This window comes from Bos mutus, chromosome 24 (genome assembly GCF_027580195.1).
Source record: "Bos mutus isolate GX-2022 chromosome 24, NWIPB_WYAK_1.1, whole genome shotgun sequence".
Classification (NCBI taxonomy): Eukaryota; Metazoa; Chordata; class Mammalia; order Artiodactyla; family Bovidae; genus Bos; species Bos mutus.
In genome coordinates this window covers 41720733-41744344 of record NC_091640.1, presented here as the reverse complement: position 1 = coordinate 41744344, position 23612 = coordinate 41720733, and the positions used below count along the sequence as shown (strand labels likewise).

The following is a 23612-nucleotide window of genomic DNA, read 5'->3' as shown; positions in this document are numbered from 1 at the left end:
CCATTTCTAAAGATGCAAAATCGACTACTTTTCGGTTATCGTTAAAGAAACGACATAATGGCACAGATTGTGTTTTCAAGGCTATGACTGAAAAATCCTCCTTAGTTTTTCTGCCTGAGCACTAGGTTCTAATCCATCGGCACACATTGGTTCCCAGCAGTCAATTCACATCCCTTCCCCCAAGAATATCAACTACTAAGAAACAGGAACTTGGAAATGACAGGGAAGAAAAGCAAGCAGGGATCTGATGTGTTACATGCAAACAAAAGATGCAATAATAATCAAATGGAAGTAAATGTCTTAGTCTTGAGTTTCTTACTGGGCTTGCCAAGCACACACAACTGACCAGCGCTATTTCACAAGGACAGTGGGAAAGCACAGGATCTGGGGTTAAATCCTCGTTGTAAAACTTGGTAATAAACCAGGTGACACAGATTTACCTCTGCCAACTTTCATTATTCTCATCTGTAAAGTAAGGCCAATAAAAGCAGCCTTGTTCAGATAAGGCAACATTTTTGGACTGCTTACAACATACCTGGCACCTTGCTGAACATTTTTTAACACATTATTTCATTTAAGGTCATCTTCAGATCAAACCTAGGAGAGGACTCACTTTTAAAGGCAATCCCCAAGTCTTAAGGAGGTTAAGCAATTCAGTCAGTCAGGAGCAGAGCAAGAATTTCAAGCCAGGTCTTTTGATTTCCAAACCTGTGCTCTGTGTACCATGATATCCTGACTTAATGAGCATGAATCAGCACCACAAGGGAAGTTCTGGCCTTGGTGTGCCATGAAGAGAGTGCCCGAAAGCTACATACACACAGGAAGTGCTCAAGGACCAGGACTCATGGGCGTCAGCACCCCAGTCTCCCACAGGGTCCGCGTGAGGGTGGCTCGGGGGCCGGAGGGCGGCGCGCACACACCTGTCTCCGTATCTCCTCCTTGATACTCTCCTGGGTCTCAGGCAGTGTGGGCATCGTGGCCATGTTAGACCATCGCAGGGGCTTCGTCACTTGCTTCAGTGTCACATTTCCAAAGAGCTCTTGCACATGTGTGAAAAATACATACAGAACACGATTGCTAATCTAAAAAAAAAAAGGATTTGCAAGAAAAATATTAAAATCATCGTTTCATTTCATTTGTGTCTATTGCCTAAGTACCTTCTTTAATCTTCAGGAGTCACAAGACATGCTTCGCTACTTAATGGCCAATTTAAAGAAGAGAATGAGAAAGTACAGGTTAAGTGGTAGACTCAGCACTATGAGGGACTGGGGGAAAAGCCAAGAAAGGGACGCAGAGGCTGATTATCATTGATTTATTCTGTTTTAGCACTAGAGCATTAACTGATTTTTTAAATCCTATGTTCTTTATTTTCTAGTTACTATGAGGCATTCTAACACACGCGACTGGATCAACTGAGAAACAGGGGAGCCTGTGGCTACAGAGGTGGGCTGAGCATGGGCATCCCCACTCCAGGGACAAACACCTTCCAGGAAACTCCAAAGCTCAGGATGGAGGAGCTAAGACATCAGGATGTTAGGTGGCTAAATAGCTGGTAAAAGAAACTGTTTCCTATCTAAAACTTACTCTGACAACACACCTACATTTTCTGTGACACCATCATCCCTATTATAGAAATACTAAGTAACAATGTAATATTTACCAAATTCTGAAAACTTAACTAACAGGAAATTTAAGGAACATCTTGTTTCCAAGCTATAAGCAATGAGCAATGAAGGAATCTTCAGTGAAAGAAAATACACTGTTATACGTAGCAGTGTGCTATAACAGTGACCAACAAGTGACCTGGTGTATTCACCAAGAGGGCTTAAAACAAAAACTATAACTCCTCTCATTGTTCTGCCCTCTGTTTCTGGCCAGAGTGAAATATCAGTAACTCCAATAAAGGAACTCACACATTCTATGCCAGCACCAAGTGAGTAGCAGGAAGCGAAGACCAGGAATTTACGTTATAAAGAATCACCACCCACCTCCTTGAAATGCCTCCCCAGGTTAAGATTCTATAAAATACTTTATATAATCTTCACGACTGAAATCTTCAGGTTAAGTCCCTGACCAAATGAATAATGTTAGGCCCCCTTGGGCCTGAGTCTGAATGTCTATGTGACATGATTGAGCAGTAATGCTATTTGATGGAGTAACTGAAATCTTCAAAATTCTGTGGATGAACTGGGACTGCAGGTACCCTGGCTCCTCCTCCACTAAGGACAGGTCACTGTCATCAGGAGCTGCTTACAGACCTACACCCAAACCTGGACAATACTCATATTCCACAGGCACAGCTCAAAGGCCAACCTGCTCACCAGCTTTCATGTCAACACCATCCACACTCAGGCCAAGCCCTTGCCCACTGTCCCTGGCCCACTGCTTGGTATGACTCGGCAATGGGAAGCGCCCTCGCCCCAACCCCAAGGGCCCACATGTGTGCCAGGAAGGCTGTGTACCTGCACAGTGGGGCTGAGCACTATGGAAATGTTCTGGATGTTCATTTTCGTTTCCAGTTCCTTGGCAATAACATGGTCCATGTGCACGATGAGCCAGGAGATGAGAAGGCGGCTGCACTCCGGCAGGTCTTCCAACAGGCGCTGGAACTCCTGCACCTTCTCGGCCTCCGAGCTCCGGCCACACGCCTCCTCGAAGCGAGGCAGGAGCTCCTTGGTCAGCAGGTTCTCAGGCAGGTCCCGCAGGTACTGCTTCAGCAAACTGGCCACCGTGTTCGGTTCATACTCTTCCAAGTTTGGAGATTCCTCTCTGTCGTAGGCTGCTTTCAGCTCATCCACCTTGGATTTAATTCCTGAGAACATTCAAATTCAGAACAAAAAGAAGTGTTAAGAAAAAAATCACACACACAGCTTTCTTCCCCAGCATGCCCATCATCACCCCTGGGGGAGATGGGAAAAGAGCCAACCTGGCACATTAATTGTTTATCTGCATATCGTTCACACAATTCCTCCGTAAATAAGAGAGAAAGCTACACTCTGAGGACAAATTTAGCCAAACACTAAATGATAATGGAAAAACAATATTCAGAACAAATATCACAGCAAACACAGAAACATTAAGCAAATATGCCAATCGATTCAGGGAAAATATGTTTTTAAAGATTACGTAGGCAAAAGTTAAACTACAATTCGAGAATAAGCCTTCCTCTACATGAGTGGCCAACTGCTTTTTCTAACCAGTCACAAGACTGACAATATAAAATACAACTCAGTACACACAAGCACGCTGCAAAAAGGTGTGGGTGAGTACTTTTTTTATAAATAAAAATTGTATCAAATGGAAAAGGTGAGCTCACCATCTAAATAAACTGTCTGAAAATTATTCCCCAATAAATACCTAATTTCTAATAATACCTAATATCTAATTTCTACATTTAAATTCTTTACATGTTTTCTTAATCTGAAACAGGGCTAGAACCAAAAAAAAAGTGAAACCTGGGTTACTAAAATCAAATTGTTTTGCTTTTCTTACTGGTCAGAAAGAAACACACATAAATGTTTTTAAGACACTAAGTATGTAAGTCTTGACTCCAGTCTGCATTTAAGACAGAATTCAGTGACACTGACTGCTCGCTCATGAGAGCACAAAGTAGCTTCCGCTGTCTTCAACACTAGAAACTTCAGGCCAAGGTGTGACGCCACACACACAGAACACCACTCGGCTGTAAACAAGAATGAAATCCTGCCGCTGGCAACAGCATGGCTCAACCTAAGGGTGTTAAGCTACATGAACTAAGTCAGAGAAAGACAAGGACTTCCTTTATGGAATCTAGACAAATAAAGCAGTGAATGTAACAAAAAAGAAACAGACTCAGACACAGAGAACAAGTTAGTGGTCACCAGAGGAGAGAGGAAGTGTGAGGGCTAAATTAGAGATAGGGAACTAAGAGGCACAAACTAAATGCGCAAAATAAATACACTCCACAGTGCAGCACAGGGAATACGGCCAGCATTTCACAGCAGCTATAAACGGAGTATAATCTTTAAAAACACTGAATCACTGTGCCGTATCTCTGAAACTTAACACTGTACATCAACTATACTTCAATTACAAAAAAACTTTAGGCCAGTTATTAAAAACAAGCCACGAACTGAGGCTGACATTGTAATGGTAAACATTACAAAACCTTTTAATGGCATCACAATAAATCAATAACTTAATCCAGCACTGACAAAATAAAACCAGCAATTCCAAATAGGAAAATAATAATATAGATTTTATTTTGCTATAATCTTCATTTTGAGGTGGAAAAGTTAGAAAATAATTCCTATTTTCTTACTTTTCTGAATAAAATATGGTGAGTGATAACTTTAATTGAAATTCCTGACACCCTCCTCTCTCTCTCATGAACACCTTGTAGATACATAATTTTGCCCCAGCAGTGCCTGCCCAGAAAATGGCACAAGTGAACAATTAGAATATGTGTTTAGTCTGTTACTCAGAAATTGTTACCAAAATGCTTTCCTTTTAAAAACTGAACACTTCAAAGCCCCAGGTACAGAAAGAGCAGATGACAATAGATTAGTTTTAAAACTAGAACTTGGACATGAATAAGTGTGAATCAAAGTTCTCCATGAAAAAGCGCTACTACTAGCATTCGAAAAGAAAAGTCACAGGCACGGTTCTGCAGTCCAGAATGCTGAATGCAGTGTTCTGCCAGAGCCTCACAAATAAATACAGAACTGATCAAAGCAGGTGCTCGTTCTCCAAGGCGCCAAGGACCAGGGGAGCAGCTCAGTGTCGAATAGAGAAGACATTCCACACCTCCAGCTCCAAAAGAATACAAACATAAAAAATCAGGACAAAGTCCAAAGAATCCTCTGAACAATGCTGTAGGAACCTTCAGAGAAGCTTTCACCTAAAATGAAATTTCCTCATGCCTATCAAAATCATAAGCGAGAAGCAGCTATGTTAGTACTGTGTAGATCTTTAAAAATCCATCTAATTTTTCTTAAAAGGCAAGTTTTACATTCAGTTAAATGTGTTTATTTTATGTAACTAAGAAGTTGTAAGTTAAAATTCAGTGCCTAATTCATTTTCTTATTTTCTATAAAATAGCAGCATATTAGCCAAAACACTCTTAAATGACATGTTATCTGTGGGCTATGTAAAGGTCTCCCCAGTTATCAAACATGCCTGCCCTTTCTTAACAAAGAAAGGGCATATCAAATCTACCTTCATATCAAATCTACCTTCAAGAAATGTGCATGAACCAATTAAATAGAAAAACTAAATCTAGTCTCTCTATTCTAAATGTTTTTGATCTAACTCATCATGAACATGCATGAGCAACAATGCATGTTACAGCCTCAGTCACAGGAAGGTGATGACTAGATTTAGAAAAACTAAATCTAGTCTCTTTATTCTAAATGTTTCTGATCTAACTCATTATGAACATGCATGAGCAACGACACATGTTACAGCCTCAGTCATAGGAAGGTGATGATTGCATCGCACAGGTAGGACTTGCATCCTGCACCAACACCAAAGCCACACCGCTTTGTAAGAACAGAGTCTCAGTTTTGGACCACACGTGTCTTGTTTGACTTTAGACACCCAATAGGAATCACACTCCTGCCAAGTATGAGATGTTAGTTTTCACACACACGGAATATAGGAAAATGGAACCTAGACTTCACTAGCATATGTCAGAGCCACACCTGACCTAGAGGAATCCACCCCTGAGGTCTAAACACTTAGCAAGAACAGCCCATCCCTCAGCTGGACTGAGGAAAAACTCACATGACAGTGTCAGCACTGTGTCTCGTGGCCACGACACATCCTGGACGCAGACACCAGACACCTTCCCTCCCCGCTGACCTCCTCCCGACACCCAACCTCTCGGGGGCGCCCAGGTGAGGGGTGCTGCCCACACGCACCAGGCACTACAAAATGAACCCACGGTGAGCCCTCCTAATGGGGGTGTGGGGATCGAGTAAAAAAGGCAGCGTGCATGCGCGCGCGCACACACACACACACGGACACAGTGTGGGGGCCTTCGTTCACCGGGAAGGACCAAGGACATGAATGAGGCTTAGGACCCGTGTCACAACCTTGCTCATAAGCACTCTGCTCCTTCCTTTGAAACACAGAGGCAAGCCGACCAGTAGCGAGCAGCGCAGCCCTCACCTGACACCCTGTAGATGCCCTCGCACTTCATGCCGTGCTTCTCCACGTAGTCCACACACTCCCGGAAGACTGCGGGCAGCCGCACGCCGTCGTACATCATGGTCCTCTCCACCGCGTCAGCCAGCGGGATCCCGAAGATGGGCCTGAGGCTCGGGACGTCCAGCTGAGGCACCTCTGGCTCCTGAATCGGCTTCTTCTTCTTCTTCTTCTCCTTCCACTGTTTAACCACGTCAGCTGCTGTCAAGTCTTTTGACTTCTTCTCTTTATGCTTCTCCTCTTTGTGCTTTTCTTCCTTATGTTTTTCCTCTTTGGGTTTCTCTTTTATTTTAAAATCCTTCTCTTTCTTTTTAGAAAAGCTGGGCTTCTTGAAGACATGGATCCCCTTGGACCTCTTCATTTTGGAAGGACTTTCGGCTTCATCCCCCGAACTATCTTCCTGAAAGGCAGCATAGCCCTCAGCTGCCAAAGAAACGCAGGAAGCGTGAGTCACAGTCTGCTGAATGTTACACTGTCCATTTTCTATGTTTAAAACAGGTCCAAAGAAGAGTCACCTGGCCTTGGCGACCTATCTTTCCACCTGTGGCCCAGCCCTCCTGTTCTCCCGGCCACTCATCTCGGCTGAAAGGTGTTGCTGTGACATCTCTCAACCACAAGAGGGCAACATGCCCAGAGCTAGTTACCCTTGCAACTGGTTTTATTCTATACATGTGTGCAAGAGAAACTTTTACAAACCAAATTACTGAAAATAATCATTATTTCAACTTATTGGGAAAGAATCCCACCATCACACACAACATTCCTTCACAGTCAGAAGAACATCCTCTAACCTACACTTCTCTCAGCTTAGGTTTTCCTATTTGGTTCCTGGAATCTGAAGCCGTCTCCAGTCACAATTGGAGATGCAGGACTATGTAGGTGCTCTTTTCCTATCCACTGCACCTGGCTCCCGGGTCTCTGGCTGGTAAGTTCCCTCTGGGGCCAGCAGCAGGGATGGAGCCTCCTCTGGGGAGGACCGACCAGGAAAGCCCTAACCTTGAGCGTCGTCGGCCACGCCCCTGAGTCAGAAAGCCTGGGTTTCACATTAACAGCTACTCAATATCAGAGCTGTCCTAGTAGGGCTTCCTTGTTTTTTTGGGTTTTTTTAAACATCTAAAACTCTCCTGTTCTTTTCTTTAGCCAAATATCTTACAAGCTAAAATAGAAATTAATAATAGAGATTTTAAAATAGAGATTAAAGGTATTGCATAAATTTCCTTCTGGTTAAAATACCACGAACTCCACACCAACCAGAATAGCAAAAGAAGAGCATGATATTGGGTGGCCAAAAAGTTCATTTGAGTTTTTCTGTAACATCTTACAGGAAAACCTGAACTTTTCGGCCAACCCAATAATAAAAAGCTATCATCCTCCCTACAGAACAGGAATCCCATATGGGTGTGTTGTGGCATCTGCTTAAGAAAACAAATACACTATCTTTTACCATGTGCCCCAACTGGCCTACAACCTCATCAAGACAGTAAGACTCCATAAGCACAAAATTTCAACATTTATTTTTCATACATTATTTTAAAAAACCAACTTAAGAAACCTCCACCAGACAACTTTACCACTTCTGGAAATTCAGTATTTTTACTTGTGATAGTAAGACCCTAAAATACAAAAACTGAGACCCTGAAAAGAAAATATAAAACAGGAGTCCCTGGATATAGGATGGCAGGTACACGTGAGTAGAGCAGAAATTTATCTAGAATAAAGCCACAGCACAGAGGAAACAGCACTTACTCCTTTTTTCCTTTTTCTTGAACTTTCCTTTCTTCTTCCCATGGTCCTTCTCATCGTCAGACACTACGTCGGGAGGCTCGTGGAGGCTGTCGTGGGGGGGTGAGGGCTCGCCCGTGCGGTACAGCCCGGGAAACTTGGTGGGGCTGATCTCCTCAGAGCTGGGGGTGCGGGTGAGCCCGCTGCCATGCTCCACCCTGCGGTGCTCACTGGGGCTGCTGGTGGGGGGCAGGAAGCACTCGGTCATGCTGCCTCCCTGATGACAGCGAGGAGGGCTTCTTGGTCACCTACCCATCACACCTGCGGGAGACACAGCATCACGGTCACCTGGTGGCCACCAATGCCCAGGGGCAGCAGACAGACGCACAGCTTGGCAAACTCCCCCCCTCGAGAACTGTCGCTGGTTTTGTCATCTTGAATTGATTCGTGCCTCACACATGCACGTCAGTTCTCAAAAAGCTGAAAGCACTGGATCTTCAAGTGTGGGGAAAATTAACCAAATGGAAGGACATAGGACATCAAGGCAGGACACAGGGTTTCTCCTAAAAAGAGCCCGCCGCTCTGTAAGGGGTTTCATTTTGATTGCTATCCAACAGAAAACTTTTTCTTAAGTTATGACCAAACAACCATGAATAACAAGAAGACTCTTTATATAACTACACATGAATAGTTTAGTATCATTAGTGAAATCTACAGAACAGTGACAGATGCAGTGATTCACACAGGTACAGGTCATTAGCTGCAGTTACATACCGCATTAGACAAGCCATGTGTTCATACAGCTAACAAAGGAAGAACCTCATTTGCTCATTCCTAAGGCAATGGCACCCACTCCAGTACGCTTGCCTGGAAAATCCCATGGATGGAGGAGCCTGGTAGGCTGTAGTCCATGGGGTCGCTAAGAGTCGGACACAACTGAGCGACTTCCCTTTCACTTTTCACTTTCATGCATTGGAGAAGGAAATGGCAACCCACTCCGGTGTTCTTGCCTGGAGAATCCCAGGGACGGGGGGAGCCTGGTGGGCTTCCGTCAATGGGGTCGCACAGAGTCGGACACGACTGAAGCGACTTAGCAGCAGCAGCAAACTATACACAAAACAGTTTTGCTAGAATGGACACTACAAAGGACAAACGTGGATAAATAACAAGGTTCTACTGTGCAGCTCAGGGAACCGTGCTCAATATCATGTGAGAAACCAGAACGGAAAATAGGAAAAAGAATATATGTATGTGTACATATGTGTATAACTGAGTCACGGTGCCGGACAGCAATAATTAACACAACTTTGTAATACAGCTATATTTCAATAATAAAATTTTTTAAAGAAATAATAAAAAAGTACAAATGTAAGAAAAGTTCAATATCTGTTCACATTTTTCTTCTTCATAAGACAACGGTACACAGTTTAAGTACCATGTTCAAAAGCGAATTGTGTTAGTTCTTACTCCTCTTTAATGTTTTTATAATATTCACCTGAAAAACTACCAGACTCACTTCTCTTTGCACTGACTTAAGGTGATTCTGAAATTTTAAAAACACACAAACACAAGTGTAACTGATAAATCTGACCATAAACAAAGTCAAAAGACAACCAAAGGTGAAAAAAATGTGTAAATTATGATAGCAAACTTTTCTAAAAAGCAGAGTTCTCACAAATCAATGAGAATTTAAACATAGCAAGAATGTGAAGCAGTTCACAGGAAAATGACTAATATCCATATGAAAATACCATTCAAGTACAATTGCAATTTTAAGAACATAAGACAGTAAGTTAGAATTTTTATAACATCAGACTGGCAAAGAACAAAAAAGGGTCTATAATATACCAGCATACTAAGTGCTGGTAAGGGTGTGAATATTCACTAAGGGAGAATATCCACCAACAGCTGAAGTATAAACCAGCACAGTCTTTTCTGAAAAGCAACTGGCAAAATCTATCAAAATTTTAAATGTGCTCTCTTTGATCTAAGAATTCCTCTTTTTAGGAACTTATCCTTCAGACATCCTTTTACAAGCATTCAAAGATGTGCACATGAAAATAATCATTTTAGCACTGTGAAAGCAAAGACAGCAAAATCTAAATGGCTATCAATAAAAGACACGTTAAATTAGGCTTGATCCAAATAATGGAATGTAAAGTCACACACAAGCCATCTCTGACATAGTAAACCATTGTTATGTCTCCGAAGTTGTAAAAGAGGAGGGAGAGAAAGTTTTTTTTTTTATTTTGAGCCTTACCATGCACATCTATCACTTGTACTGCTATTATCACGTTTTTCAAATGAACAGGCCATGTTTTTTTAGTCTCATAAAAATTGTTTTTGACAATATTTAATAGTCTGAGGAAAGCAATTTACAGCACAGTATCAAGTTTTAAATATATAAGCACACAAAAAATGTAAGAACAAGGGAACTTTAGTAACAATTATCTCTGAATTATAAGGTTATAAGTGATCTTTTTACTTTTTTACATTTCATCAGTTTCCTACCAGTACAGTATACCTTACTACTTGCCTAAGCAGGAAAAACATTAAGCGAGAATTTCATCAAAGGAACTGTAAGCATCACTGTCACTCTGATTCTCTGGTTTTACTTCATGGGTTCTGACGGCTGGTGTTTTTTTAAAATACATTCTTAACTGAAGGGATGAGAGTTTAAAGGGAGCTAAGATGCTACCAGCCTATTGGTTATACATCACAGGTGGGGAAACTGAGGTGTGAAGAGCGGAGAATAAAAACACGGGTGAGGGAAGGAGCACAGCTCGCCCCGGCCCGGGCCACACGCCTCCCTGCTCTCTGTCTCCTCCGCGCTGGGACCCGCCTTCCTCCCAGGAGTCCTGCTCAGCCATACTCATCTTTCCATATCAGGCCCGCAGATGGGCACAAGGAATCTTTCTGGAGTGACAGGAAGTCTCGATTTGGATTGTGGTGATGGTTACAACTGTAAATTGACATTTTAAGTGGGTGAAATCTTATGGTATGCAAATTACACCTAAATAAAGCTGTTAAAAAAAGGATCAATCACCAGCACCCCTTTCTCCAGGAATCCCCACTCACGCCTCACGCGGCCCAGGCTAAGCTGTGCCCGCCTCCGGAGCTACAGAATCACGGAGCACACCTGGATGCTGCACTGGGCCTTAAGGACCTGTGCATGGGGCCATCCTTACCAGTAATTCGCAAGCCCAACATTTAACACAGCACAGGCTGCACGGGAAGTAGTCAGACGTTTCCTTAACCAACTAAACCCACTAACAAGTCTCTCCATGTTCTCAACACGCTGTGTCCCGCTGATGACACAAAGATGAGGAGAAATGACTTGCCCTCAGCCTCAACTTTTAATTACAGAAACAAAGAAAGGAAACCCACATTTCATTTGAGTTCTGTGGCTTCAGGAACTTTCACATCAACCTGACACATCCTGTGAGAAAAGTGTTTTTCCAGGTTTACAAACTGTACAACTAAGGCTCAGAAAAGTGAAGTAACGTATCCTACGCCACACAGCAAGAGGTAAAACTGGGATGTGCCTGACGGAAACACACATTCTACTAAAGTGCCCTCTGTGTACACACGTACACACACACACACACGAGAGCACACTTATGCCAGGAGGAGCAGCATATTAATGACACAAGCAGAAACGTGGGGCTTGTTATGAGAACAGCAAGAAGATGGGTCTGATGGGAGAAGATTCATGAAGAAGCAACAGAAAAGACATGGAAAGACAAGATGGTTCTGAACTGAAAGCTAGCTGGTGCCGAGCTGAGGAGGTCATCATCAAGTTCAAGTCCAGAAGCGACAACGCTGGGGCTGCAAAGCATGAGGGCAGGACCACGAATCACAGAACGCAGGTGGGTCTGGACCGCCCCCCACTCTGCAATCTGCACACTGGACTGACAAGGAAGAGTCCTGTTCCTGACACCCTGAAGAGATGATCTTGCGAAAACCACTCCAGAGGAACAGCTGCTGCCCTGACTCAGCCTCGCATGGCTGGGAGGAGCGGCTGCCGGCGCACAGGATGGAGCGAGGCCGGAACGGAGGTGCAGGAACGGTCCTGAGCTCAGGGAGCCACACACACACCTCAGCATCCTGAGTAAGTGGGCAGAGAGACAGGCCTTGGAGGGTCCACGGTGACTTTCAGCATAAACAGCCAAAGGTGAGGGGGAAAAAAAAAAGAAATTCCTACTTCTGTGGCAAGAGGAGAAGTGATGTAAACTTGTCAACATTTAAGAAAGATGTCAGCACAGCTAAGAAAAAGACCGCATACTGACAGGCAAAGAAGGCAGACAAGACGGGGCCTCGAGATACGAGGACCAACACTGATCCCGGAGGGTGCTTCCTGCCTCTGTATCGCAGACTTGCAGCAAAACATGCCAGAAACACCAGCGATGACAAAAGCCAGCCCTCTCAGCTGAAGGACCAGAAGGGGGCGGTCCTTCCAGACAGAAAACCTCAGAAAACGCAGTCTACTCCATCCAGTAGACAGACAACAGAGTCTACTCCATGGTCTACTCCACCAGAGACGTAACCATGACAGTATGGTACTGGAGCAAGGGTGGACAGGTTAGTGAACAAAACAGAAACTTCGCAGAGGCTCGTATATACGCAGTCAACTGCCTGTCAACAAAGGTTCCAAAGGAATTCATGGGGCAAGGAAAGTCTTCAGCAAGTGGCGCAGAGTAACCATGTGGGGAAGAGAGAAGGTCAGCCCTCCATCGCATCACCACAAAGTGTGCATGACAAACTACAGACACAAAACTTCACTGCTAACAACTTAAAACTTCTCCATAAAACACATTTGTGAGCCCTTGGAGGAAGAATTTCCCAGACAGGAACAGAAAGCAATTAACTACTGAATTAAAAGTCCACAAACTAGACTTTTTATCAAAAGCAAAAATTTTCACTCATCAAAAGATAGTAAGAAGAAAATTAAGAGTCAAGGCCAAGACGTGGAGAACACACTTACAGTGTGTGTGTGTGTGTACGTGTGTCTCACAAAAGACTTAAACCCAGGATATACACAGAACTTCTACAGTTCAACAACAGACAATCCAAAACAAAACTGGGCAAAATCAAGCACACAATTTACAAAAGAAAATCTATGGGCAATAAGCCCATGAAAAACCTCCACATCACCAAACATCAAAGAAATGGAAACTAAAACCACGGTGAGCTATCAACAGACACCATCCAGAATGGCTGAAGTGCAAACAGAACTCTAATTCCTAACGCTGGTGAGGATGTGTGGCACTAGAAATTTAATACACTGCTGGTGGGAATGTAACATTTAACCACTTTGGAAAAGTATTACTATTTGGCAGTATCTAGTTAAACTCTTACCATATGATCCAGCAATTCCACTCCTGAGTATTTACCCCAGAGAAATGGAAACATATTCACACATATTCACATGATCAGAGTAACTGTATTCATAACAGATAAAAAACAGAAACATATTGCAATTAACAAGCCTGGATAAACAAGCGGAAATATATTCACACAATGGAATACTAGCATTTTTTGAAATGAACAAACTAGTCATCCATACAACAAAACAGATGAACTTCAAGATAGCACTGCAGACACCCAAGATTACATAGTGTATGACTATTTATACGAAGTTCTGGAAGAGGCAAGCTCATCTCCATCGGGAGAATCTAGAACTGGGGTCCTGGGGTTTGGGGAAGAGGCAGGGCCAGAGTACAGAGCAGCTAGAGAGAACTCTCCAGGTTGATGGCTGTGTTCTATGTCCTGACAGGCACGTGGGCTACACACACACACACACATTTGCTGAAACACATCTTAATGAAATACCACAGACACACACCATTGTGTTAGTCTCAGGGTACTGGTGCTTTGACGCTTAGGTCCATTTTGAAACGATGACCAGTTGTGAGCCTAGTAACCACCTGTCCCCACACAAAGTTATTTAACATTATTCCACATTCCTTACGCTGAACGTCACATTCCGAGGCTTTTCTTTTAATAACTGGGGGTTCGTACCTCCTGATCCCCTTCATCTATTCAACTCTCCACCTCCTTCCCTTCTGGCAACCACATATTTGTTCTCTGTATCTATGAGTCTATTTACATTTTGTCTTATTTTTCAGATTCTACACATAAGTGAAATCATATGGTATCTGTTTTTCTGTCTGACTTATCTCACTTAGCAAAATGCCCTCTAGATCTACCCATGGGGTCACACACACACAAAAAAAACCATTAAACTGTGCCTATCACTGAATATAAATTACACCTCAATAAAATCTCACAGATAGGGAAAAAACCACGGATGCTATGCAGAGATGATCATGAGCCATTAAAAATATCAACTCTCCTCAAATATTGCTACTCTCACCCTAATGGTTGACATCCTGTCCCAGCCCCCCACACCCAAAATCAATGCAATAGGAATGTCTATTTCCAGTCTTTCCCAAATGAAAGCCTATGGCTATCTGGGAAAAATCTCTCTCCAGAGAGAATTTAGTAAAAAAATGTGACTTCTGTAATAACTAACAAAAACTATTAAAAGTATTTCCATACATCTAGAATTTTACTTTAGAATCCCCCAAATTATACCTTTGAAATTAAATATTTCATGTAAAAAGAACAGTTATGACAGCTTTAACTGGGGTAAAGCCAAAAATAAGTTTCACAAAATCAGACTCAAACTTAATAAAGACTTAAAAAACTTCACTCCTCTAAAGAACCAGGATATACACTGTTCCCAACAGTCTCTTCTGCTCATGTACCAGTGTTAATCAGCACATGTAAGAGGAGCCACTCAACCATGCCAAAGGACAAAGCAGTATCAGCAAGAAAGACCGACTGCTAAACTGAAGTCTCCTGAAATGAGGTTTTGAAAATAACTCCAATGATTCATTAAACTTGATAATATCTACACAGACAAGGGCCTCTTCCAAAAAACCAACAGCTTACTTAACTAGTTCACAAGTTAAACAAATCCAGTATTTATAAATGGATTTTTATTAAATACAGCCTAAAAGTCACTGGAAGCAGCTTTTCCTTATTTTTATGGTTTTTAAAAATAGTCTGTAAGTTAAAAGTCTCTAACCTACATCTCTACAAGGGAATCCAGATACTGGCTCGTTAGAACATACTGAGCACTGACCCCCCCATAACCTACTGTCTAGGGATGGCCAACTTCATAAGCACGTGTCCATGTAAAATACATTCTTGTTCTTCAAATTTTCTCAGAATTAAAGAGCATCCAGCTCATAAGGGGCCACTAAGCACCCAACACCATACATGCAGAGACCCATCAGAGCACACTATGAGGTCTCAGGGCACAAGGGACAGAGAGATGATCCTGAAGGACTCCTAGTGGGCAGAACAGGACAAGCAAATTACAAAAGATCACAATCGATTTGCCAATAGGACCATGGAAATTTACAGACAATAAACAAACATATTCAAAATTCTAATAAGAAAACCAGTTTCAACAACCACCTGAGTGTACAGGTAGAATAAAGATACTTCAGACACACAGCAGCAAGGACTGTATTCCCTGTACACTTGCCCAAGAGACTTGACAACCTGAGATGCGACCTGATGGGCAGCAAGGAACCCAGGAAAAGCAGGCCTGTGGCCAGCTGGTGACACAGTCCCTGTGACCCAGGGGAAGAAGGGTTCCAACACATCTGCCTGTGCAGAAAAGAAGAACAAGAATGGAGCTTTGGGAACAAATCTGTCATAAAAACAGAGTAAAAAGCAAATAACAGTAAGAGACGACCGTTAACTTAAAGAAAAAAGGTAGATGGGAAAATGAAACCGTAGTCCTCTGCCTGGCTCAGGATTACACAGTGCTTCTGTAATAACCACAGTGAAAACGATGGATGCTGACTGATGGAACCAAGCACTGTGCAGGGCATGACTATGCTGGAGGGCTGGGGGCAGCGAACCCGGGGAGGGTCTCAGAGACCCAAATCCTCATCCACCTAACACCCAGGTAACAAAGGACATTCAAAACTGCCATCTTCAAAAACAGTAGTTTAAGGGTATTACTTAGGTAAAGGAAAAAACACCAAAAGAAATAGCTGAAAGGAAAGCTTCAGCTATAAAACTCGGGAGGCGGGGGGTGGGGACGAGGTGGGGACCAGCATTTTGCCTGAGTCTTGACACTGGGCTGGGGTCCCCAAGGCCACCCCGGGGTCAGCGATTCGCTAGGAGGACTCACATCAGTAAGCACACAGTCATGCTCAGGCTGAGACTTATTACACAGAAAGGATACAGAGCAAAAAAAGCCAAGGACAAGGGGCCGAGTCCAGAGGAACCAGGCGTATGCTCCCAAGGGCCCGCTGGCAGGGGAGACACAGGGACACATATGAAGCGCCAGGGGTTTCTGCCTGCTCCTCCGTCAGCCCAAGGTCCCCGAGGAGCCCGGTCACAGCGGCGTTCTCTGCGGAGCGTGTACTGAAGTCCCAGATTCCCAGAAAGAAGGCAGGCACTCTGCGTCAATCAGGCTATTCTACAAACCGCTGAGGCCCAGTAACCACACTTTTCACTTACACAAAATTTTATAGGCCATAAGGAACTCGACTCATCAAAGGATTTCTCTTCAGACATGAACATTACTATTCAAGAAAAAAAAAGAAAACCAAGTTTACGAGCTGAGATGAGGCAAATAATCCTTCAGACGAAGCAGATGAGGCTTAGGGAGTTTCCTATCGTCCACAGCGAAGTCCCTGCCACACTAACACGCGCGAGGTTCACAGCCTGTGCCTGTGACGCACGGCAGTATCCACAGGTGCAGAAGCACGCACACCCCCACAGACCAACTGTCAGCCCTCTGGGTTGTTACCTAATTGGTCCTTTCAAAACTCCCAACTTTTGTTCAGGTCTGTGAGGACAGATGAGCCTGGCGGGGTCGCAAACAATCGGGCACGACTGAGTGACTAAACAACAAGTACTTTAACAGACATTTTACTCGAGTTACTGTTTCTTTTCTGTAGTCATCTTATATATCATTAAATTTAATCTTTATTTTAATTTCTCCCCAACCCCCAGGGGCTTAGCCAAAACACTTTTAATTAGTGCCCCATATGCCATAGAGAAATTCACTGAATGACACCGTGATTTATGTTTTCCACTCAGCTTCTCAACATTCTCAGTGTCGTTGATTAAAATATGCCTAAGAGGGCTTCCCTGGTAGTCCAGGGTCCAATGCAGGGGACACGGGTTCGATCCCTGACCCGGAAGACTCAACATGCTGCAGAGCAACTAAGCCCACGTGCCGTAACTCCTGAGCCTGCGCTCAGAGCCCGGGAGCCGCGACCTGTGCTCCGCAAGAAGAGAAGCCACCTCAACGAGAAGCCCAGGCACCACTGGCAGGCAGCCCCCATCTGCTGCAACTACAGGAAGTCCATGAACAGCAATGAAGACCAGCACAGCCAAAAGTAAACAGATAGATAATGAGACATCTCTAAGATATATGTTATCAAAATCAGTTTAAAAGATGTGAAATTCCAAAGTTCATGATAATGAACACGAACATATGAATGTCTTTTTAAGGCTGACAATTACTATTACATGATTATTAACAAGAAAACAGAAAAATTCGCATTTTAGGAAACTGATATAATGCAATATAAAATCAACCTCTGGATGAAACAGAAATCTGCAAAGCACAGACCATGTCCATTATTTAGGTGAACATAAAAACTCTGAGGTTCAGAACTCCAGGTGTCAGGAAATGAGCAGCCAGAACATACAGTATCTAGCAGCCAGAAATAATTCCACCTCTGCCTGGGTTGAAAGGCTGGGGAGGACACAGTTCAGTTCTGCACACAGCTGTCCAAATCAAAGGGCATGTATGTATAGTAAGTATGGAGAGAAAAGTCCACTGCCTTTACACGAAATCCGAAGTGCTATATCATAAGCAGTCACAAACACCAAGGACCAAAAAAAGTTTTCTTATAAAAACACCTTGTGACCTAAGTGGGAAGGAAATCCAAAAAAGAGGGGTATGTGTATACATACAGCCAATGCACTTTGCTGTACGGCAGAAACACAACACTGTAAAGGAACTATACTGCAATAAAAATTAAAATTTAAAAAACTTAATAAATATCACTTGGAATGTAACAATAAAACAGCACATTTTTAAAGTAACAGGTGGGAGACAGGTGGTATCTTTCCTGCCACATCTCATATAATCACATGATCTAGTCTCAAGCAAATCTTAAATCAGAACTTGGCTTGGAAACAGGGGAGCCCAATAAACCTCATTTAGTAATTTTTAAAATGCACACCATCGGTTACAATAGACAGTGGGTAAAAGCATCTAGTCCACTGTTCCCCGACAGTGTGCAGAGGGACCCAGGGCACTGTGAGCAAACTCCACGAGTCTGAGGTAGCTCAAACTGAGGGAAGCACAGTGCTACTCGACACCTGTCAGACACTGCACAGCTACCAGAAAAGAAGGTGGCTTTCAACACTTGACTGTGCACATCCCCTTCAACAGCATACCTTCATACAGCAGGGCTTTATAGGGGTTTTTAAAAAATCAACATGGAACAAGAAATAAGGGTGGTGATGTTCAATCTGATTGCAAAGTATCATAAGCTGCAGTGTTTAATGGACACACAGAAACCACTAATTTCTTAAGATAAAAATGATTTTCTCTTTCAGCTTATGTGTATTATTTTTTTCAAATGGCTACTAAGTTGCCTGTCAAGTGGGCCTTAGTAAGCATCACTAGGAACAAAGCTAGTGGAGGTGATGCAATCCCACTTGAGCTATTTCAAATCCTAAAAGGCAATTCTGTTAAAGTGCTGCATTCAATATGTCAGCAAATTTGGAAAACTCAGCAGTGGCCACAGGACTGGAAAAGGTCAGTTTTCATTCCAATCCCAAGAAAGGCAATGCCAAAGAAATGTTCAAATTACCACACAATTGCATTCATCTCACACCAAAGTAATGCTCAAAATTCTCCAAGCCAGGCCTCAACAGTACATGGACCATGATCTTCCAGATGTTCAACCTGAATTTAGAAAAGGCAAAGGTCTGTCTAGTCAAAGCTATGGTTTTCCAGTAGTTATATATGGATGTGAGAGTTGAATTACAAAGAAAGCTGAGTGTCAAAGAATTGATGCTTTTAAACTGTGGTATTGGAGAAGACTTTTGAGAATCCCTTGAACTGCAAGGAGATCAAACCAGTCAATCCTAAAGGAAATCAACCCTGAATATTTACTGAAAGGACTGCTGCTGAAGTTGAAGCTCCAATACTTTGGCCACTTGATGTGAAGAACTAACTCAATGGAAAAGATGCTGATGCTGGGAAGTTGGAAGGCAGGAGGAGAAGGGGATGACAGAGGATGAGATGGTTGGATGGCATCATCAACTTGATGAACATGAGTTTGAGCAAGCTCCGGGAGTTGGCAATGGACAGGGAAGCCTGGTGTGCTGCAGTCCACGGGGTCTCAAAGAGTTGGACGCAACTGAGCAACTGAACTGAATTCAAAGTTGCTAAGACATAAATACATATTTAGTTGTGTGAGCCTAACAATACAATTTAACATACTATTAAACATTTCCATTAGGCTGACACCAGGTCAAATACATAAGATATGTATGAGGCTGAAATATCAAGTCATAAGAGAAATGAAAGATGCTTGGAATCAAGACAAAAGGACTCAGAAGTCATCTAGAAGATGCTCCCACTGGTCAAAGATGCCAAAGAGAACCAATAAAATTAATAACTGCCATAAACTGAAGTATCAAGTATATTTAAATCCACGAGTTCATAAAAATATTTAAAAATAAAATTCACTGATCACTTTGGAGGATATGAGAACTAGAGAACCAAGTAGTTGTTTGGAATAACTGGCAAATAAAGGGGCGGGGGGAGCATTTATTCTGAACCTCCTATACAAAGTATAGTTCAGCCAAGTTTCCTTTTATCAAAATCTTCCATGTAATAAACAAAGAAATAAAAGACTATCACCACTTAATAAGCAATTTAAAAATAGATACTGGCAACAATGGCTGTTAATATCACAGACAAAAAAGAGACACCGGCCTGGAAAAATTAAACTGATAAAACCTGATTCTGATTAAGTCTCAAAATATAGGGACATACAATTTAGTTTATTTAGCTAATATTAAAGAAAAAGAGGGGAACAAAGAAGAGTGGAAGAATGAACATAAAAATTGAGACTTAAGACCGAGAGGAGAAGGGGACGATAGAGGATGAGATGGCTGGATGGCATCACCGACTCAATGGACATGAGTTTGGGTGGACTCCGGGAGTTGATGATGAACAGGGAGGCCTGGCGTGCTGCGGTTCAAGGGGTCGCAAAGAGTCGGACACAACTAAGTGACTGAACTGAACTGAAGACCGAGTATCAGAAGACAAGCCACAGACTAGGAGAAAACATTTGTAGAAGACATACCTGATATAGGACCACTATCCAAAATACACAAAGAACTCTTAAAACTCAACAATACGAAAACAAAACAATTTAAAAATGGGCAAAAGACCAGAACAGAAACATCACCAAAAAAGATACAAATGACAAATAAGCATATGAAAAGATGTTCCATATCATATATCATTGGGGAATTACAAATTAAAACAGCAGTAAACGTGACAAAAGTAAATCTAGATTAAAAAAATTTTTTTCATAACTGTGTGTGGTGATGAATGCTAACTAGATTTACTGTGGTGATCATTTCATAATATATACAAATATCAAATCTGGCTCTCAATTTGCAGTGCTTCTGATTTAATTTAGCCTCCAAATGATTATGATCATGCTTCATTTTATCAAGGTATCACTCTGAAAGCAACTCCAAACAAGTTCTGCTAGCATTTTTGTTGTTCAGCTAGTATTTTTGTTTTTAATTACTTTTAAGGCAAAAGCTTTACATTTAAATATCTATACAATCTTTCCAGGTGATCAGTTTGATGGACTTCATTCAAACTGATCAACTGCAAAGAAAGAGACCTAGCACCTGGTGTAGAGTAAGCACTCAATAAATAAAAGCCTCATTCCACGATTTACACAATGATTGTTTAGAACAGAAGGTATACATGTTTATATGTTCTTTGCGAATATGTGTATAAAACACCTCTGGAGGAATATACCAGAAAAGATTAAGTTGTGATCTTTTCAGTGTTATCCTTAATGGCTCACCCAGGCCCCCAGTCCTCAGTAAAGAAATTGGGAGAGACCCTGATGGGGAAAGAGAATGTGGCACAGCTGCAGGTCTAAGTACCATCACTCTTCATAGATGGGGTTTCCTTATCTGTCAATATTGACAGAGACCTGCCACAGCACTGCCAAGATTAAACAAAAGAGTATTCATGGTCTACAGCAGGCACTCAGTAAGCAGCAACAATAGTAACTACACAAAAGCAACAATATAAAATTCCTGGACAAAACTTGAGATTTTATAAACTATATCCTCCGCCCATAAAAGTGTGAAAAAGGAAGAGTTTTACTGCTTTTTCTTTCCTTGACTCCCATTTTAAATAACGTTCGGAAAATCATAAGTGCACTGTTAAAAAAAAAAAAAATCATAAACAAATGTAAGAAGCCAAGAAGAAACCTGGAGAAAAAGTACTGGCACTAGACATGACAATTACTTTGCAAACTAATAAATAAAAACAAAAAGCGATTGAGGATTTGAATCTGAAGCAAATACTTTTAAAATGAAAAAACAGGGAATTTAAAAGATTCTGTTTTTCACCCATCAATTTTCTAAAGAGGAACAAGTCTGATGCCCAACACTGGAGGGTGTGATGAGCCAGTTGCATGCTACTGGTAGAAGTGCAAACTGATTCATTCAGAAGGCAATTCAGCAGCATCTACCAAAAATTAACACTCCGACCTAGCAAATTCACTGTTAAACCTTGTCCCCAAATAGACAAAAGTAGCAAAGCACTGTTTTTGACGGCCAAAAAACCTTTATTATGCTGCATCTCTACAAGCACCTCAAATTCTTTAGGAAAAAAGCAAACAACAGAGAAAAATACTAACCCAACTATATGCTGTCTACAAAAGATTCATGTCAACTATAGTAACAGAGGCAGCCTAATAATGAATGGAGTGCTAAATAAACAGATGGAGTGAGGTTAAAATGAGAGCCTGAGTGCTCAGTTGCTAAACTGTGTCCAACTCTTTGCAACTCCATGGACTGTAGCTCTCCAGGCTCCTCTGTCCATGGGATTTCCCACCAAGAATACTGAAGCGGGTTGCCATCTCCTTCTCCAAAAATGATAGCTTAAGGAGCTCCAAAAGTTCCCCCTCAGAAGAGCCAACTAAAATCAGTCAGAATCCACTTTAACCCAGGAAACTAACCAGAAGCCTGTAGCAATTCAGGGAGCATTTATTCAAGAAAAACAGTTGAATCTTAGTGAGAACATAGGATTCTACGATATTTAACTCACTCTGAGCCTATCCTGGGCTTCCCAGGTCAGCGGCAGCCTTGAAAATAACAGCCCACATTCCCAGCACTGGCACAGCAGAACAAACCTCATTCGCAAACAAACTGAATTATTCCAGTCTCTGGAAGACCTATGTGCAGAAGCAGCCCGCCTTATCTCACCTAAATGTAGTTACCTCAGAACTCCCCCCACGCCCAGGGCTACGCCGCTAGGGGGCAGCCAGAGAGGTGTTAGCCGCGCTGCCCCCTGAAGCATCAGGCAAGAGCTGGAGTGAACGCTCCCTCCAAACCATGAGAAGAAAGGCTGAGCAGGGAGATGTTCTGGGGAACAAAGACCTTGAACTGCTGCAACAAATTTCTGGAAATCAGGAGAAATGTGGATGCCCAGCACCATGCACATGCTCAGGACACAGAATTCCCTGGCTCATCATTTTTCCTTGCAGTAGTGTGACTGTGTCATCCCACTGCCTTCTGGCTCCTGTGGTTTCTGATGAGAAGTCAGCTGATGGTGACACTGAGGATCCCTTGTATGTGACAAGCCACTTCTCTCACTACTTTCAAGATTCTCTCCTTGTCTTTGTCTTTAAACCAGTCGATTAAGAAGTGTCTTAGGTGGATCTCATTGAGCTCATCTCACCCAAGAAAGCCCTCCCCACTCACCTCTGGATGATCTTGACATGTGCACAGACAGAAACAAAGGCTAAGACCAAAGCTGTCAAGTGGCTGAGTGCTGAAGCTACACCCAAGAGATACACAGCTGTCCTGGTAGCTTACTGGTCTGCTAATGACTGGACATTAGCAGCCAAGAGAACAAAACAGGATTAAATGTAACCAAGGAGGTGAAAGACTTATACACTGATAACTACAAAACACTGCTGAGAGAAGTTAGAGTAGACCTAAATAAACTCCTTTTTAATGGGACAATTAAGTACTGTTAAGATGACAAAGTATTGCTGTAATTCAAAATGATCTATAGACTCAAGGCAAAATTTCAACAAGACTTTATTGCAGAAATGGAAATCTGATCCTCAGTATGGAATTGCAATGGGCCTCGAATACCCACACAAAAATAATGAAGAAACAAAGGGGGAAGACTCAACACTTCGTAATTTCAAAAGCAATTACAGAACTAGAGTAACCAAATCAATGTGGCACTGGCATCAGGATAAGCCTCCAGACCTACAGAATTGATTTGAAGAGTCCAGAATAAACCCAAACATCTATGGTCAACTGATTTTCAACGAATGTGTCCATTTTTACTCCATGGGGGAGAAATG

At 42.4% G+C, this 23612-nt stretch overlaps 1 protein-coding gene across 2 annotated transcripts in view; it reads right to left on the bottom strand.

Moving 5' to 3' along the window:
• Positions 1-23612, bottom strand: part of RALBP1 (ralA binding protein 1) — a 40225-nt gene that overhangs the window by 10268 nt on the left and 6345 nt on the right. For both annotated transcript variants that reach the window (XM_070361781.1, XM_070361782.1), the window contains exons 2-5: positions 7933-8229; positions 6151-6609; positions 2463-2812; positions 921-1082 (exon numbers count right to left, since the gene is read on the bottom strand). In XM_070361781.1, the coding sequence (XP_070217882.1) occupies positions 921-1082; positions 2463-2812; positions 6151-6609; positions 7933-8176 (1215 nt within the window). In that variant the 5' untranslated portion in view covers positions 8177-8229. The remainder of the gene's footprint in view (positions 1-920; positions 1083-2462; positions 2813-6150; positions 6610-7932; positions 8230-23612) is intronic.